Source organism: Macrosteles quadrilineatus, unplaced genomic scaffold (genome assembly GCF_028750875.1).
Source record: "Macrosteles quadrilineatus isolate MER2022 unplaced genomic scaffold, UCM_ALF_1.0 Scaffold_1__1_contigs__length_201487025, whole genome shotgun sequence".
NCBI lineage: Eukaryota > Metazoa > Arthropoda > Insecta > Hemiptera > Cicadellidae > Macrosteles > Macrosteles quadrilineatus.
In genome coordinates this window covers 111,221,627-111,241,561 of record NW_026542594.1, presented here as the reverse complement: position 1 = coordinate 111,241,561, position 19,935 = coordinate 111,221,627, and the positions used below count along the sequence as shown (strand labels likewise).

General features: G+C 32.8%; 1 protein-coding gene across 4 annotated transcripts in view; it reads left to right on the top strand.

Annotated features, from left to right (window-relative positions):
• The window catches only part of LOC128983277 (uncharacterized), a 146,263-nt gene that overhangs the window by 60,224 nt on the left and 66,104 nt on the right, over positions 1 to 19,935 (top strand). For all 4 annotated transcript variants that reach the window (XM_054402544.1, XM_054402536.1, XM_054402527.1 and 1 more), the window contains one exon: positions 19,151 to 19,336. In XM_054402544.1, the coding sequence (XP_054258519.1) occupies positions 19,151 to 19,336 (186 nt within the window). The remainder of the gene's footprint in view (positions 1 to 19,150; positions 19,337 to 19,935) is intronic.

The window sequence follows — 19,935 nt, the reverse complement described above, 5'->3', positions numbered from 1 at the left end:
TCCATTTTTGAACAGCGGTTTTAGTTCAGCATATTTTAAGTGTTCAGGAAAAATACTGTTGAGGAATGATTGGTTTATCATGATAGATAGTGGTTCTGCAATGAATTTAGAAGCAATTTTGACCAAATTTAGTGGTATTTCGTCCCAGCCTGACGACTTCTTGTTCTTGAAAGATTTAATAATTTTAATAACATCCTTCACGTCTATAAATTGAAAGTCAAATTTTGTGGTCTGCTTTTGATCTATTGATTTTATTGTAAGTTGTACTGCCTCACTTTCAGAAGAGGAAAATCCAATTTGATTTGTTATATTTATAAATTTGTTATTAAAATATTCTGCAATTTCCTTTGAGTTTGTCATGGATTTGTCAGCCACCTTGATATTGGGAAAAGTAGTCTGACACTTTCCCAAACCTAATTCAGTTTTGATAATAGCCCAAGCAGCCTTACTTTTATTTTCTGAGTCTTCAATAAATTTAGCATTACATGATTTCTTTGATTTATTACACACTTGCCTAAAAATCTTTCTGTACTCTTTAACATAGTTAATGAAGTCAATATTATTTGAATCTTTAGCCAGTCTGCTAAGTTCTCTTTTTCTTATACTAGATATTTGAATACCTTTAGTAATCCAAAGTTTCTTTTTGTTTAAGTTTGTGTTACTATAAACTTGAGAGGAAATGCTTCCTCAAACTTGTTCTGGAAATTTTGAAAAAAATTTGAACAGTTAATTTTAAAACAGTTGTTAACAGATACTTCCCACTTGGTAGCTTGTATACTATTTAAAATTATATCAATATTTCTTTTTGAAAAAAATTCTTTTCTTACATTTTTTATTTCTACTTTTTTTATATGACTTATAACTTGAAATATTCATAAATAATGCCCTATGGTCCGAGATACCCAACTCTAAATTCATTGTAACTGGCGATTGAGATTTTATTTCAGATGTCAAGATGTTATCGATACATGACTTAGATGAATTTGTAATTCTGGTAGGTTCGCAAAAATTGCATTTAAATCCATACTGTTTTAACAGAGAAATAAAGTCTGATTTTTGTCTAGTTTGGCTACAGTCTTGTAAAATATCTACATTGAAATCTCCTGTAATATAGATATAATTTGTTTTTGTAGCTTTTGATAAAATTTGCAATAAACTCTCTAATTTGTAAAGAAAAATTTTAAAATTTGCAACATTTGGTGTTCTATAAACAGAAACTACAATAATATTCAAACTTTCAATTTCAATACAAGAAACTTCAAAGACTGAATCTTCATTAAAAACGCACGAATCATTCCTTATCCTGTATTTCAAATTTGAACTTATCATTATGCAAGAACCCCCATGGGTCCCCTCTTCCCTACAATAAAAATGAGCCAGAGTGTATTTTGTAAAACTATTTAGAATGCCAATATTATCATTTCCAAGCCAATGTTCATTTAAACAAATAATTGAAATGTTTGAATTTTCTAAAATTAATTCCAGTTCATTTTTTTTACTAATTATCCCTCCTTCAATGTTTAAATGCATTAGCCACACAAAATCTTTGTTACACTTATAATTTTTACAAACAGGCCAGGGGTCGATTTGGTTATGACTGGAAGTATCTGTGTTAGAATTATGATAGCTGTTATATATACACGACTCCTTAATTTCTATTGCTAAGTTAAATCTATTGTTGGACCTATTGTAATGTTTTTTTTGTTGTGGATATGTTACTGATGGAGTAGGAGAGCATCTGTGGCATAGTTTTGAGAAATTGATTGTGGGGTTACTTTTAAGCTGGACTTCCTTGACATGGGGGATGTCAGTTAGTTATCTCAGCCTTATCAATAACAAAAGGTTGTCAATATAATCTCTTTACGGAATGTTAGGTGTAGTGGAATACTTGAAGTAAAGTTGGCTTTTATTCTTGAACTGTTAGGGGCCTCCTAATTCATATGGTCTTGCGGCTTCATTGGCAACAAATAATGCAAATGACATAGCAATGGGACATTTCCAAAAAGCAACAATGCTGTAAATTGGCTGTTACGTATATATTGACGTTTACATATTGTTAATCAACGTATCTTATAAAGTGTGATCTAGTTTAAAAGGAATATAACCTTTCTGTCATGACAGTAGCTGCTTAAATAGTATTTTCTCTTTGTACATATTTTACAGCCAAAATGTTGTGTTATTTCAATAATATTACCAACCCAGTGCGCCAAAGTCCGTAATATAGGCTGGTGCAAATCATTTGTCAAGATGGGTACCATTTTAGCCAAGGTTTCTATGTTTGGATTCTATTAGACACGATAAGAGCAGATATTTCTACACAGATATTTGATATGTGTAGAATAATATGATAAAAATGTAGGCAAAAGTGGTGAAAAAGGCAGACACTAACCCGTACAATAGATATAAGATAGTTCAATAAGAAATAATCCAAAAATTGCTGTGATAAAAGGATTTTCTCCTGATTTCGTAATGGAACGTTATATTGCAAAACATGACATGATAAAGAAGAAAATCAATTTAAAAATCAGAAAATAACATTGCAAATACTTATTTGGTAGAGTTCAGTGACTCCCAATAAACGTGTGTTGTTTGAAATACAATTTAAAAATGAACAGCTGTTTCATTAAAAAGTATTTATTATTCACATAGCTAAAATGTAAACAACTCTGTGGAGGGATCTTTAAAGGCTTCTGGGGCAGAGTCATAAGGGATTTTGCTTAGTTTTTTTTTTTTTTTTTTTTGATAACTCATCTACAGACCAAGACCTTTCTTTGGACACCTCTACCAAGTTTCTACGCCCAGCCGTTCTCTCAAATTAGTGGGGACAAAGTTTCCAACTAAATATTTAGATTCCCCCATGTTAATCTTATGGGAGAAACTCCAACTTTGATGGCCTGTGGGGCAGAGCCCGAGGATTTTTATTACACGAATTGGTGAAAGGGGGCGTCTACACAAAAATACTTTATTTTGACACGTCGTTTGTAAAAATCCGTCCATTATTAACGGAGGAGGAAATATTAATTAATCCTATATAAGGATTAATTAATATTAATCACAGACTGTTAGAAACATGATTAGAGATATATTACTAAATCTCAACATTATGTGATGTATTTTAATAAATAAAAAATAAAAATAAAGACTAACAACCCTGTGGCCAAATGATAGCATATGCTATTTTAGGGTCTGACTTAGGGGAGGTACGAATGAGGCATTAGTTCAAAATTCCTCCGTTAACAGCGCTGGAGTAGAGAGTACTTTGGCAATGAAGGTTTAATCGCAAAAATAGTTCTGTTCATAAAATAAAATTAGAAATGCCTCAAATTCAATTTTATTACTTTTTAATTATAAAATTAAAACCAAACTAACCAAACTTGCTGATAATGAAATAATATAACAAAAGTTTAGTAATAGAAAAAATAATTCTGTTTATTAAATAAAACTAGAAATTGCTCAATTAAAATTTTATAATGACTTAAGAATAAAATTAAACCGTCATAACCGAACCAAACCAACCAAACTTGCTGATAATAAAAAAAATCGTGGACAAAAAGTTAATGCCACCAGCGGGATTTGAACCCGGGACCTTCAGCATATCAGTCCGGCACGCTAACCATTAGACCACCGAGGCCGTTGGTTACAGATTGTTTTGTTACGGTAATGGCGTTCCCTCAGCTAATAAGAAGCCCACAGCTGTCATCGTAGCCTCTTCTAAACCTCCCCTGAGTAAATACCGCTATTTTAGGAAGCTACTGTTATGCTCATTGGGATTGCCACCTACTTGTAAAATTATTGCAAAATTAACGTACGTGGGGTATGTCATACCCTCGCGTGCGCGTTTCAGGGTTAAAGCTTAGAACCCTTTTTGTACATTACTGTAGACAAATTACCCAAGATTCAAGATTCAAAGAGTCTTTATTCAAACAGTACAAATTTTCGTACATGAATAGTGTCTATTGTTACTTACTACCTAAATTAGCATTAAGAAACATTAAACAAAATACTATAGGCTACATTATTTTAAATTGAAATTACTATAATTTTCTATTTTGTAAGGTGCAAGGTCAAGTAAGAATGCCTTCAGATTTTTCATAAATTTAGATTTGTCTTTTTCTTTTTTTAAAAAGCTAGGAAGTTTTCTAAAAAAATAGTTTCCAATATAAGAAGGTTTATTTTTAAAAAGTTCAAGTCTTGGTTTTTTTTAGCTAAATAATTTTTACCCCTTGTACTATAATTATGCACAGGCAATTCTTGAGTCTCAGCAATATTTAAAAAAATATTTAATTGTTTCAAAAATATATAAGGCGTGAACTGTAAAAATGCTCATCCCTTTAAAATAAGATTTGACGGACTGGTTGTATTTTAATTTATGTATTATCCTGATAGCTTTTTTTTGTATTTTCAAAATCTTTTTTAAATTCTTTTTCTTTGTCCCACCATAAATACTAATTCCATGGTTAATATGTGATTCAATATGAGCATGATATATCATTTTAAGGACTGATCCTTCACAGAGATATGACATTGTTCTTAGGACGAATATACCAGAATTTAGTTTTTTTATTAAATACTCAACATGTTTATTCCAGCTTAAATCCTCATCTATTATCAAACCCAATAGTTTTGAGGTTTTAACTTGAGCAATGGAATTTGTATCTATATCTAACTTAATACTTTTATCATTTTTGTCTCTTTTTGTTTTGAAAAGAATGAAATTAGTTTTACTAGTATTAAGTACTAAATTATGGTCTTTTAAAAACTGATTCAGACTTTTTAATTCTGATTTAGCAGACATTTCTAAATCAGTTAGGGATTTCCCAGTTGTGTTAAGATTAATATCATCTGCATATACTTATCTTACTACCTGGGTCTTTTAGAGAATTTGGAAGATTTTTAAGGTAACATATGAATAAAAGAGGACCAAGAATCGATCCCTGTGGGACACCAGATGATATCTTTGATAAATTAGATCTTGTTTTTTGGATGATGTTATTTTTTGACAAAGTTGATATCTCCACAAATTGGTAACGTTCCTCTAAGTATGATTTAAACCATTTGAGAGTGACTCCTTTAATACCCAAATTATCAAGTTTAGCTATTAATTGATGGTGGTCTACATTATCAAATGCCTGGGACATGTCCATGAAGATGCCAGCTGAATTTAAACCCTTATCTAGTGAATTTATCACGGCTTCAATGAAATTAACCGCTGATGTGTGTCGTTTATTTCTTGTTTGTTTGTTTACCTTATCAAAAGGTATGTTTTGTCTTACTTTCAATTTAAATGTCAATATTTTATTTACTCTGTTTATATTTAATACTTAATTTCATTAAGCTACAGATCTTGTGGGCTGTTCTACAAATAAAATAAACGTTCACTTGTTTATAACAAATTAATTTATTAATACAAAAAGGAAAAGTTCAATTGGTTAGAGAGTATTAAACATTCATTTGGGCGAATCTTAAATCTCCAAGATAGTTCTTTAGATCAACTAGCCTAACTTATAATAAGTTATGTAATATGGCCTAATTAATTTTTAAATCTTATCTGGTGTAGTAGTGTAGTAATGAGATGAACGTAGCCGGACGAGGTCTAATCCTGGATTCGGTCGTCAGCACTCCTGCGACTGCGTAGGTTAGGTTTAGCCACGGTGTCGTCACCGTTCGTTGACAAGGATCTGCCATCGCCATTTTCCCACCATGATGCGAAGACCGGCGTTTTGCTATTCACAGTCACCCGCTTCACCAACTTGACTTTAAGTCTATTTAGTTTTGATAAGTTAACGGTTGTAGATATCCGGGTCACTTCTCTTTAACATTAAATACATTTGGAGGTAGCTATGTCACGGTGGAAGGTACAAATGATGTCTTTATGTTTTAAGAAATATGGACTTAAACAAAACACGTCCTTTCGCTACGGTATCCCCTCGCTGAAGATCCCTCTAGCCTCGTACTCGGAGCATATCTGCTTTCTGATAGGTTCCGAAGTCAAGAGCGCACGCGTATTGATTTTCCGAATACTGACGGATTCACACGAAGTTGTCCTACCATTGAATCCATTCTATAATGTTTAGCTTTAATATACAAATTTAATTATTTATTTACTAACCGATATAATCGACCCGTCACAGATACCCCCTAGATTTTTTTTTTACAAATTTTGTCTACGAATATAAAAAAAAAAAAAATCTACTTCCTCCAAAGGCTGTTCATCTCATTTTACAATTTTTTTTTTTTTTATCTCACTACCTATCTTAAAAATGTATCAAACTCTAACATATATTTCAATTACCATTTCAAAATAAACTTACAACTCATTTCATTCATTACGAAGAGCTTTCAATTACCTTATACAATAACCATATTAACATTATCAAAACAAAGAAAATTTCTTACCTATATTGGCAAAACAACACAACATATTTATCAAACCTGAAATTATTCAATACAATACACACAATAATTGCAATTTATTAAATGCAATGAACATAAAGTCTGAATTTTATGAGTTAAATTGCAATTTACTTAATGAAATTGTTCCATTTTTCTAAATAAATTGTCATTGGCATTTGATTCGATTATAATGTCCAATTACTCTAATTTAAAACACCCTCTAAATATATGATTAAACACCACTCAAATATTATCATGCTAGTGTCCATTGGAGTCCTTTCTCACTTTCACTTTGATAACAGCAGTGCATCATATTTAATGTCCAATGTTCTATTGCACCTTATGAGTCACAAACATATCCTAAATACGATAGAGGCCCTAGGATTTGTGTGGTATACTCCTACCTATTACTAAATATTATTCAAAACCTTTTTTGCTATTATGGTTTAACAAAACCAAAACAATTTTAGCACACCAACAATGAATTAACATACAAAATCCTAAGATTATGTGACCAAGTGGTAAAACATTTTTTTTTATAAGACATCTAATTACCAAATATGTCAAAAAATGAAATTCATCATCAAGTACCATTGCTCAGTTCCTAAACCATTACTTCTGATATTTTGACTCAAATCTCCCATTTCTACTACTAAATTATTCCTCCCAAGATACTCCGATCCGCAATGTCCCACTATTATCCATTCTATTAAACTTTCCATGCATGTTTAATTTATTCTCAGATAAATACTTCAAACTTTTACTGGGGATCCTGTCTTATAATTTTCCTATATCACTCATCACTGGATAGACAAATATGATATCTTCCTGACAACTAATGCGGCTTTAACTTGCCTACTATTTTTCAATAAATCTTAAAATCGCATTACATTATAAGTACCAATAATTTGCTGGATAGGAAATCTCTCAGTATCTTACAATCTTAAACTCAAAAAATCTTCATACAGAATAGAATCATCACATCACCTATACAATTTTCATATTTTGCTGAAATACACTACTTAAAACTAACATCAATTACCATAAATGAAATCATCATTTGTGAAAACAATACTTAATATTATCGTTTAAATAGCAATATGGATTAACTACTTTATATCAACAAATTCCTAAATCTCAGCTTGTTGTCAAAGTCCCATGAATTGACTTAGTAATGATAACCGTTGCTTATTCCATACCACTATTGTAATCTAATGAATCAACAATAAAAGAGATATATTTTAACAACTTCAATGGACGATACTATGTTTTACCTATGAATTCTCATCTTATATACCTTCTCCCCTATCATGAATCAGCAAACATTGTCCAATCTTTTTTTTTTTTTTAGCCATATGGTCAGTCTACTCCCATAGGCTCGTGCACCTTGTTCCGTTTTGTTTAAGGGTACAAACAGACAGTAACTCACAAACAAAAACCTATTTTGATCTAATTACACTTAACTTCACTCCATGAACTTCTTTAATTGCCTTATATTATATGTCTCCCTTAATTTGATTTGATTCAATATCTTTCAAAACATATGCATTTTCAAATTTTATTTGAACAACCTCATATGGGCCTTCATATAATTGAAAGAACTTTTTAATCTTTTTCCCCAACTTATCAGATAAACAATGTGTTTTAATCAATACCTTTTGCCCAATTTCATATTTCATACCTACTACTTTTTTATCAAACTTAACTTTTCGTTGCAGTAACTTTTTCTTTGTTTTATCTCTGACTATCCTTAACAGCTTTTCATAATTTAGCTGACTATTAGGGAAATTCACTAATCGCTTAAACATGTTTTCAGGCCTTACTCCATACATTAGTGTATAGGGAGTTTGCTCGGTTATGCTACTAACTGACACGTTTAGACAATCTTCAACATATTGTAAATACTCAGTCCATTTTGTATGTTTTTCATAACAATAGGCCCTACACATCCAATTTACTTCTTTATTGTATCTTTCTACTGGGTTACTTTGTGGATTATAAACAGATGAATGAATGTATTTTATTTTCAATTTATCTAGGCCCTCATACCATTTGTTTGATGTAAATTGACTACCGTTATCACTCAATATACATTCAATTTTTCCTACTGTGTTATTAAAATGTTCAACCTTTTTAATTATGGTTACTGCATTAGCTGACCTTATTGCATAAAGCTTTACAAATTTACTAAAAATATCAACCATTGACAAAATGTATTTTGCCCCGAACTTCCCAGCCGGTAATTCGCCTATTAAATCAACGCTTACTAGTTGAAGTAATCGATCAACAGATATTGACTGTATACTACCTTCATTGTGTTTATTGCTGTGTTTTGTCTTTTGGCACAAAATACATTTTTTCAACTGTTCTTTGATTACTTTTTCCATATTATTAAACACACAAAACTCTCTTAGTGTCAAATAAATTTTATGACCACCAAAATGACCGTACTTTCTATGAGCAAAATCGATTATGCTATTTACTTTACTTTGCGGAATGCAAATTCTCCATAATTCATCGTCATCCTTAGAGTTTTTGAACAATAAACCATTGTAAAGTTTGAATACCCTATTCAACTTATCTTTCTCTATTTCGTCGTTATCAGATTCTAGTATTTCAATGATTTTACCATATTTGTCATCACTCATTTGACTTTCCTTCAGATTACATATGATTTTCTTTACTTCACTCTCTTTAAAACCCAAGTTTAATTTACCTTTTAGTATCTTTACCACGTTCTTATCTTTGTCCTCAAAACCATATTCCTTTACTCGAGAGAGAATATCACACACTACATTTTCCTTACCGGGTATGTATTGAATTTCTAAATTGAATTCTTGCAATACTAATACCCATCGTAACAGCCTACCATGAGTTAATTTACAGTTGGACAAAAATGTTAAAGCCTTATGATCAGTTCTTACGACAATTCTACAATGTCCTATTAGATATGCCCTAAACTTGTTGCACGCAAAAATTAAAGCTAACAATTCCTTCTCGGTGATCGAATAAGCCTTTTCAGTTTCCAATCATTTCCGACTTGCAAACATTATTACTTTATCATTACCCTGATCATCCTGCTGGTATAATACACATGCAATCGCACTGTCAGATGCATCCGTCCCTATGAAATATTCTTTCTGAAAATCTGGGTGATTTAACATAACTGACTTAAGAAATTCTTTTTTCAAAACATCAAAGTTTTCAGACTCTACTTTACCCCATTTCCACCTATTTTTTCCGTTCAGCAAATGACTAAATTTGTTGGTTAACTCGGAATATTTATAATGAAAGCACCTGTAATAATTCATAAGTCCTAGTACTGACTGTAATTCTTTTACATTCCGAGGATCTTTTAATTCCAAAATTTTACTTATTTTCTCCGGATCCATAGTTATACCTTCTGATGAAATTATGTATCCTAGAAAGTTGATTTCCGACTGAAAAAACTTACATTTATTTAACTTTACTGTGGCTCCGAATTCTGCTAATCTACCAAGGACGAATTTAATGTGTTCTATGTGTTCGTCCAGTGTTTTGGAAAAAAATCAATATATCATCAACGTATGTAGTCATAAAAGAATCAAAATCACCTTTAAATATGTGCGACATTGCTTTGATAAAAGTAGCAGACGAGGTTTTCAAACCAAAAGGTAAGCGCTGATAAAAGTAATTTGCCCCATTAAAGGTAAATGCCACATATTTTCTAGATTCTTTATTTAAAGCCACCTGCAAAAATCCCTGTGTCAAATCAATTGAGCTTAAGTATTTAGTTCCCGAAAATCTTTGTAAAATGGTCTCAATTTTCTCAGTTCTTTCACAGTCATTAATTATGTACTTATTTATTCTACGGCTGTCTAAACAAACTCGAGTCGAACCATCTTTCTTTGTTACTGCAACCAAACTATTGCTATAGGGACTATTTGTTCTTTCAATTATTTGATTTTCTAGTAAACTCTCTATTTCCTTTTGTACATCTTGTCTTTTATGATATGGAATCGGATATGACTTTCCTACAAACGGATTATCTTGTGTTAAATTAATCTTAGCTTCAAATCCTTTAATTAAACCTGGCTTATCTGAAAATACTTTACTATTATCATTCAAAACCTCAGCCAATTTTCTTATACTCTCACTAGATATTTTAGGATTGCTCATCTGTACATCAGTAATAATTTCACTGATTCCATTATTGGTATCGACGCCTACTTTTAGTATTTTCGCATCATTATCGAGATTCTTACTGTTATTTTGAGAATCAATGACTCTATTCATTGCCAGTTCGATTTGTTCATTGCTATTTACTGTATTCAAGAAATTGGAATATATCACTTTAATCCCACAAATACATCCATTCTCTTTACCCCTACTTAACTTTACTTTTGTTTTTTCATTGCCATTATTTAAAATCATACAGTTACTTTCAAAATCAATCATCGCCTTGAACTTTTCAAAAAAATCACAGCCCATAATTAATATGGTAGGTATGCCCCTGACAATAAAGCATGGAATGTCAAAGACTGAGTCATTTAATCTACAGGGTAAGTATATTTGTTTATTTACTTTCTTTGATTTAACTCCCGTTATCCCTTGTATGGAAACATTTGTCACTGGTAACTCCAGTATTTCATATGACTATTTGATTTTAACATGTCATACATATCTTCTGACATAATAGTTGCTTGTGAACCAGAATCCACTATACTTTTTACCCTAACCTCGCCTATCATTATTTCTAGTTCCAGCAAGGCTGTCCCAACCTGATTTGATACAGGGTTATTATAACTGTTTTCATCTAAGAGCTCTTCTCTTAGCTCAGGACCCCCCACTAATTGATTTTGTTCACTAGGCTTTTTTATTTGACATGTAAAAGAACTACTAGCCATTATTTTCCTCTGTGTTTCAATAAATTTTGTACAACGGTCATATATTAGTTTTAATCCCTTTTCATTTAAGTGAACCATATCAGGGTATATTTTATTCTTAATTTTAATTTCCTTCTCATATAAATCTATGCATATCTTATTATTTGTCATAAGTAGGTCATTAATTGGAAGGAATTTTGTCTTCATTTTTCTATCAAAAGATTTTAAGTGTTCATTAATCTCATTAACCTGACGGATATGATCCCTACCTTGATTTATAAGCCTAGGCACAACTGGTACTTCTATAACTAACACATTTTTCTTTAGTTCATATAGCTTACCCAATAATACGTCATATAATGAACAAATGGTCTTAATATCATCCCCATTTAATAAATTATTCACACCTATCCAGGTGATTACATTGCTGTTAAGTTCATTAGGATTTTCTTCAATTAGCTTAATGAGGTCTTGTATTTTATTCCCCCCAACACAAAAATTAATACAATTCTTATCATTATGCGAGCGCATAACACGGTTATTTAAGATTTGGTGACCTAACCTAACCCCATAACTGTCTGATAATAATTGAAATCCTATAACATTTGGATCAAAACTGTTATTCCCTGATTTTACTATACCAGTGTTAACTTTTATCGTGTTATCTGAAGCGCTCGCCTTAAATTGTCATTGGTTATTTTGTGGGCCTAACCTCCTAGAATTATCATTGGGGTATCTATTATGTTGTTCGCGTCGATCCTGGAATTTGTGCCCATATTTTTCTGTAGGTCCTACTTCGCCACGCCTACTGTTACTGTCTGCTGGTCTATTGTCATTTCCCTTCAACCTATTTTCCACCCCATGCCTGAATGTTTCACTGTTATGATCTACCTGTCTATTACTACCATTGTTGTTATTAGGCCTATAGTACGGCTTATCGTATTGTCTACGCGGCGTATCTGCGCATTCATATTGCATACTTACTGGGATTTCTGAAATTCGTTTCAAGTATGCCATCAATTCATCCCTTGATGTGATATCCCTGGCCGCTAATAAAATTCTACCTATGTCCCTAGGCAGATGGTGTGATATTTTCACAATGAAATTATCCATCGTCAATGGCCTATCCAAATACTGATTCTTGTCAAAATACTTTCCTACGTATGTTATCAAATCAGTTTTACCATACACAAAATTATCTCGACCATGCAACTCGTCTTCAAACTTATATTGTATGTTTTCTGACCAGTACCTAGCTTTGAACGCATTTGCAAACTCCTCGAATGTACTAACATCCGCAACAATTTCCCTAAACCAACTATTGGCTTCGCTTTTCAGATACTTCAATAAGGTAAGCTTGTTTATTTCCCATCCGCTATCCGATAGGTCACAGAATTTCTTTGCAAAATTCAAAAAATAAATTGGGTGAGTTAAATTTGTCGTTTTCACCATGAAATTCAATCAGATATAGCTCAGCTTGACTAATTGTCGCTTTTTCCCTTTGTTGAGTATCTATTTCTCCCGGCTTAGTGCTAGTCGCTTTATGTAGGCCTACCAGTACCTTATTATTATTGTTAACACTTAAGCCTACCTCAGCTTTATTGCTTCTTAATAACTGTATTTCCTTATTTAACTCTTCTCTAACCTTGTATATTTTAACACTTAAATTATCCTGACATTGAGAGATTTCCTCCGTTAACTGACTTTGAACTTCAGCTTGAAATTCACCCTGCCACTTTATATAATCCGAGGTGAATGTATCATATTTCCCTTTCAGTGTATTGAGTGATTCACTTTGCCTAGAAGTTACACCGTTTACTACCTCAAATTTATTGGACACATCTGTAGACAAGTTACTCATCGCATTCATTATTTCAATTTTATTTACCTCACAGGCGTTAGCATTTTCATTACACCTATTATCTATTTCTACTACTGATTTTTGTACTTGACTAACTTCTCCCGCTACTAATATAACCTTATTATTCAAACCCTCTACTACTACCCTCATTTCCGCTTTGTGTGTATCAAACATTTCCCTAATTGTACGGAATTCAGTTCTAATTTCGTCTTTGAACCCTTGACTTTCAGACTTAAGATCAACAAACATTTTCGTAATCAACTTAACTAAATCATCTTTATCATCATCTCTACTCTCTACCGGTTTGTTCAATATTGCAACTCCACCCCCTCCTCCAAAATTACTGTTCAATGGTACTGATTTTGATTGTTCTTAAAATCAGTTTCATGGTCTTTATTTACCTTTAACAAGTCATCCATATTCTCTAAACTTACATCATCACAATGTTCTATGTTTGCAATATTTACCTCTTGGCTTACATTAAAGGAATCCAAACTTTCTTTACTATTGTCAATCATATTTTCATTAGATATAGGTCTAGTCAATAGGCCTATTTGACTCAAAGGAACACCATCCTCTGATTCCGAACTACTCATTTTTTACCACAGAATCCTTAACAAATAGCCTAATCTAATTAACTTATTTTTAAACTATATTTTACAATTAAAGTTAGGCCTAAAAATGACATAGCCTATCCCAGGTTGTAAGTTCTTTTTATTAATTTAATCAATTAAATTAACAGCCCACTCGTTGGACGCCATTTTGTGTCGTTTATTTCTTGTTTGTTTGTTTACCTTTTCAAAAGGTATGTTTTGTCTTACTTTAAATTTAAATGTCAATATTTTATTTACTCTGTTTATATTTAATACTTAATTTCATTAAGCTACAGATCTTGTGGGCTGTTCTACAAATAAAATAAACGTTCACTTGTTTATAACAAATTAATTTATTAATACAAAAAGGAAAAGTTCAATTGGTTAGAGAGTATTAAACATTCATTTGGGCGAATCTTAAATCTCCAAGATAGTTCTTTAGATCAACTAGCCTAACTTATAATAAGTTATGTAATATGGCCTAATTAATTTTTAAATCTTATCTGGTGTAGTAGTGTAGTAATGAGATGAACGTAGCCGGACGAGGTCTAATCCTGGATTCGGTCGTCAGCACTCCTGCGACTGCGTAGGTTAGGTTTAGCCACGGCGTCGTCACCGTTCGTTGACAAGGATCTGCCATCGCCATTTTCCCACCATGATGCGAAGACCGGCGTTTTGCTATTCACAGTCACCCGCTTCACCAACTTGACTTTAAGTCTATTTCGTTTTGATAAGTTAACGGTTGTAGATATCCGGGTCACTTCTCTTTAACATTAAATACATTTGGAGGTAGCTATATCACGGTGGAAGGTACAAATGATGTCTTTATGTTTTAAGAAATATGGACTTAAACAAAACACGTCCTTTCGCTACGGTATCCCCTCGCTGAAGATCCCTCTAGCCTCGTACCCGGAGCATATCTGCTTTCTGATAGGTTCCGAAGTCAAGAGCGCACGCGTATTGATTTTCCGAATACTGACGGATTCACACGAAGTTGTCCTACCATTGAATCCATTCTATAATGTTTAGCTTTAATATACAAATTTAATTATTTATTTACTAACCGATATAATCGACCCGTCACAGATGTAACTGTCGATCTACCAGCACGGAAACCATGTTGTTCATTATCAATTAGATCACACTGGTTCAAGAAACTGTTTAACCTGTTGTACACTGCCTTCTCATATACCTTTGATATTGCCGGGAGAATTGACACTGGCCTGAAGTTTGAAATATCTTTCTTAGAGTTTTTCTTATAAACAGGTACCACTCTAGCAATTTTAAGCTCATTTGGAAAAATTCCTGTTACAAATGATGAGTTAATTAGGTGCATTAAAATTAATTTAGTCTCATCTTTCACCTCTTTTAACATTTTTACTGATAAATTGTCATAGCCAGATGTTGTTTTATTTTTTAAAGATTGTATAATAGTTATTATTTCGGTATCAGTTACTGGTTCGAAATACAATTTTGTATACCATATATTTTTTGAAGAGGTGTCTGATGTAGTATTACAAAATTTTGTATGTAACGTTGAGGATTTTGTAAAAAATGAGTTAAAATTATTTGTTATTTCTTTTGGATTGTTAACTATCTTGTTGTTAACTTTTAATGACATATTTTCCTGTGCTTTTTGTTTTTTGCCGTTAAAGACTTCCTTGTTAATAATTGACCATGTTGTTTTTGAAATGTTTGATGAATGTTTAATTTTTTGTTATAATATTCTTTTTTTGTTTTGAAAAGATCAAATATAAATTTTCTTTAACGAATTTTAAGCTCTTTGCACTCTTTGTCTTGATTTCTTGCACACTTACTTACCCTAACAATAGTTTCCCTCTCTTCTCTTAACCTAGTATTCATCCAGCAATTCTTTTTGGAGCCTGTTCTAACAGTAATTTGTGGAAAACACTCATTAAAATAATAAAAAAATTTCTGATGGAACTTATAGGAGACATGTAAATTTCCATCCAATTCTCATCTTTTAGTTTTGATTTAAACAAATTGATGTTTTCTTGGCCAAGATTTCTACAAGTTTTTACTATGGATTTTTTTTTTTATGATCAAGGGTAATATTCATCTCAAGTACCTGACCATCATGGTCTGACAAACAAGTAATTAAACCATATACATACATCTGTACATCAGTAATATTAGTTAAAAAATTATCAATAGAGGATTTGGAATTTTTAACAACTCTTGTGGGAAAGTCCACCAAATATGTCATGCTGTGGCTTTTTAGCATGTTTGAAAACTGTTTATATGTGTGGTTTTCATCCAATACATTTATATTAATGTCCCCAGCTACAATTATATTTTTACAAATTCCTAAGAGCCTGTCAATCACAAAACTAAGTTTATCTAAAAATAGTTTACTGCTTGCGCTTGGGGAACGATTAACTCCTAATAGTACAAACTGATAATTGTTGGTACAGCACTTCACCGCACAACACTCAAAAAACCTTCTCCTCACATGTTTCCTGTATTATAGAGGTTGAAATTTTCTTAATTTTTAGATTATTTAAATTATTTTTAGCCATCAATGCCACACCTCCTTTTGTAAAATTGCTTCTACAAAAATAATGTTTAAGAGTGTAACCATCAATATTGAATTTTTGAATTTCATAATCCTTCATATTATGCTCTGTTATTACTAATAAGTGTGGATTTATTTCGTCAATAATAATTTCTAATCCATTTTTACGAGATTCCAGATGTTCTATATTTTGGTGAAATATTGTTATTTTGTTTTTGGAGGAGTCAAAGTTTGGTTTAGGTTTGTGGCTTGAGAAGTTCCGAAAACGGTGTTGTGAAGAGCTGTACACATTCTTAGTTAAGGCTATACATTCTTTGGGATTTTTTGTATTATTGATAAAAAAGAAGAGGAAGGAACAACCATGTTACCTGAAATCACTCCTGAACTGACTTCACTCACAGACACATCACTTTTACTCTGCTTTTCACTGACACTGACATCTGCACTAGTGTTGAGGGAGACACATTCTGCGTAACTGCAATGGCCAGGTACTAGATGAGGTGGTGGACTGGTCTGCTGCTCACTAGGCCTGCTGGTCTCGATGGTCGGGGACTGGCTTGACAAGGGTTGCTCACTCAGAGGCGAGGTGACACTAGAGACTGTGTTGAAATCTTCCATTGACGATAGCGATGAACCAAAAACAGATGTCTCCTGCAATTCTTGGATAGCAATTATATTTCGTAATCGTTTGACGAAAAAATGATGAGGCATCACACTTCACAGTAACCTTTTGGAGTTCTGATGATAACTTACTACCTCAACCTGGGTATTCCACCCCCCCCCTCAACACCCAAACCAATTCATCGGTAAGCAAGGGGTGCTAATTTCTTAGTTTCACCAAGGACCCAACCTTACCTTGTTACGGCCCTGTTTTGATAAATTATACCTGGTTAAGACTCAATAAAAGATCAAATTGATTTACACCATGGATTTAAGATTTAACTCTAATTGCTTATATTTATCATCTAGAGTACTTAAAGCACTAATCTTGAAGTTAAAAATGGTCATACTTAGTAAATTCACCGTAAGTACTCTTGAGATATACTTTGTAAATCTTTACCAGGCTGAAAATATGCAAAGCCAATCATACAAGGAATTCACGTTACTCATCTGAAAAGGAACAAATTCATTTTTCATGTTAGGTAGCAACCACTTGGACTTGGATCCAAGATTTTAAAGTCATAAATTATTTTTATTCATGTCCTGAAATAGATATTAGGCTATATAAATTAATTTTTTTTTTTACTTTATTTAATTTACAATCTGTTCAAAAGTTGAAAAATAAGCAAGTGAAATAACTTACAACATTAAAAGTTAACTTGAAGAACATGAGCTAGTATTGACCACTGCCAACACTAGCTAACAAAGATAGTTTTTTGATAACACTTAGCCAAAATCAGAATGGAAGGTCCAATATCGTATGTTGCTTCAGTCTGTAAATGGTGTTGTGATTGTCCAATAAATTAAGTGCAAGATTATTTGAACGATTTTCCAATTGATACTGTATTTTGTACTTTTCACTAGATTCAGTAATTTCTTCTTTTACTGTTCAAATTTTAAGATCATTATGAAGTATTCTGTTTTGGTAACAAACCAAGGCGCATTGTCAATTAATTTTGATTGGTAGCGTTGAATAATTAATCCCAATGTTTGAGGTACTTGCTGATCCCCAAAGCTGAATCCCATAAGTCCAAATTGGTTTTAGAACTGTTTTGTACACTATTAAGGTTTAAATTACCTGGCTACTGTCTACATGTCAAGCCTGTTTTGTACAGTAACAATTTATTTTGTGTACTAAGTTTTAATTTAGATGCAAGAAGCCAATCAAGTTTAGTTGTTTTTAAATTTAGACGTCTTTTAGTCCAGATATGTGCCTTCCAATTAAGCTTTGCATCTAAGTGCATGCCCAAGTATTTTATTTCTGTTACATGGATACTGGAGGACATGTAGCCTGATTTAGGGTAAAAGTAATGTGTGCTGATTTATTTTCATTAATTTTGAACCTCCATGTTTTAAAACCAATGTGAAATTTTATCCAAGTTTAGCTGTAAATTTGCTGTAGCTTGAGCTAGATTGTCGTGGACAGATAAAATCGCCGTGTCATCCGCAAATGTGGCAACCATAGTGTTTACACTTTCTGGTAGGTCCGAGAATATACAAGTATGGTCCAAGTACGCTTCCTTGGGGGATTCCTGATTCTATAGGGTAAAGGTCAGTTAAGTAATTTTGATGTTTAATTTAGACAGTTCTGTTGGCAAGATATGATTTTAAAATAGGAAAAACTGAATGGGGTTGTAACTTCTTAATTTTGAATAGTAAGCCAGAGTGCCATACTTTGTCAAATGCCTGACTGACGTCAAGGAAAGCAGCCGAACAAAATTGTTTGTTTTCCAAACAGTTTCGAATTGTATGTAGTCTTTTGAGGAACAATTTCTCAAACAAGTTAAACACTATAGGTAAGAAACTTATAGGTCTGTAGGAAGTGATTTCATGAGAAGGTTTTCATGGTTTCTTAAATTGATTTGGTATGTGGTATAGTCTCAATATACAATTAAAGAGAAATGCAATTAAAATAATTCCTTTCTTCGGCAGTTCTTTTAACATTTTCCCAGTGATAGAATCGGAACCAGGAGATTTTTTCGGATTTAGCAATTTATCAATGGTTGCATTAATTTCTGTAGGTCTGAACTTCTCCAGAGGAAAGTCAAGTTGAAGTAGAGAGTCCAAGAACTCTATTATTTCATCTTCATTATTAACCACGCCTACATTTGGCTTGAATACATTGGAAGGGCAGCAAAGGTAGAGAAGGAGCCATGGCTGCTAGAGCAGAATGGAGCAGCAGGACTCATCTTCTTCCTTAGTGGCTTCTCCGTAGTTAATACTTGTATTGTTGTTTGACCAGAACCACTGTCATCTACCTCTGCTACAACACATGTCAGTAAAGGTAGAGAAGGAGCCGTGGCTGCTAGAGCAGAATGGAGCAGCAGGACTCATCTTCTTTCTCAGTGGCTTCTCTGTAGCAGACTACAAGCCATCCAACTGGGACCGCATCAAGCCTCTGGTGGTCAAAGCTTGTCAGGGATTGATGGTAAGGTTGTGTTAGAAGATTTGATTAATTTTGTAAGTCCAAGCTAATTTTATTCCTATTATTGTTAACATTCAGGTAACACACTTTTAGCATATCAATATAAATCGGTTAACCTGAGGGCTAACCAATTGTTGGTGGCTTTAGAACACCTTTTGTTTTGGTTGTTCCACTTGTGGGGTGAATAAATACCATTGTTTTTTTTTTTTTGTAATTACCTAACTCCAGGCACTACTCCAAAAGGCATAACTGGTCCAAAACTAATTTTGGAAACAGTGCCCTTTGAAGCAGTGCCTTTTAGAGCAGAGCCTGACTGTACAGGTTCTTTCAGAATAGTGCCTCGCCCTTGCAATCTTTTGGGAAAAGTGCTTTTTGGAGCAATGGCGGGTTTTGACTATGTGTAAAATAAACAGACAGTGATGGTAATTGACCGTTAGAATTAGGAGAGGGAAAACCTAACCACCCAGGAAGGCATGTGATTGATTAAACATTACATAAATGAATCAATATATCTCTGTAAAAGTGGGAAGCACCTCATCCCTAACCCCCCTAACTACCGTTGTAAAGCAAAGGTGGGCTTAATGGTCCTGGTTATTGTGGAT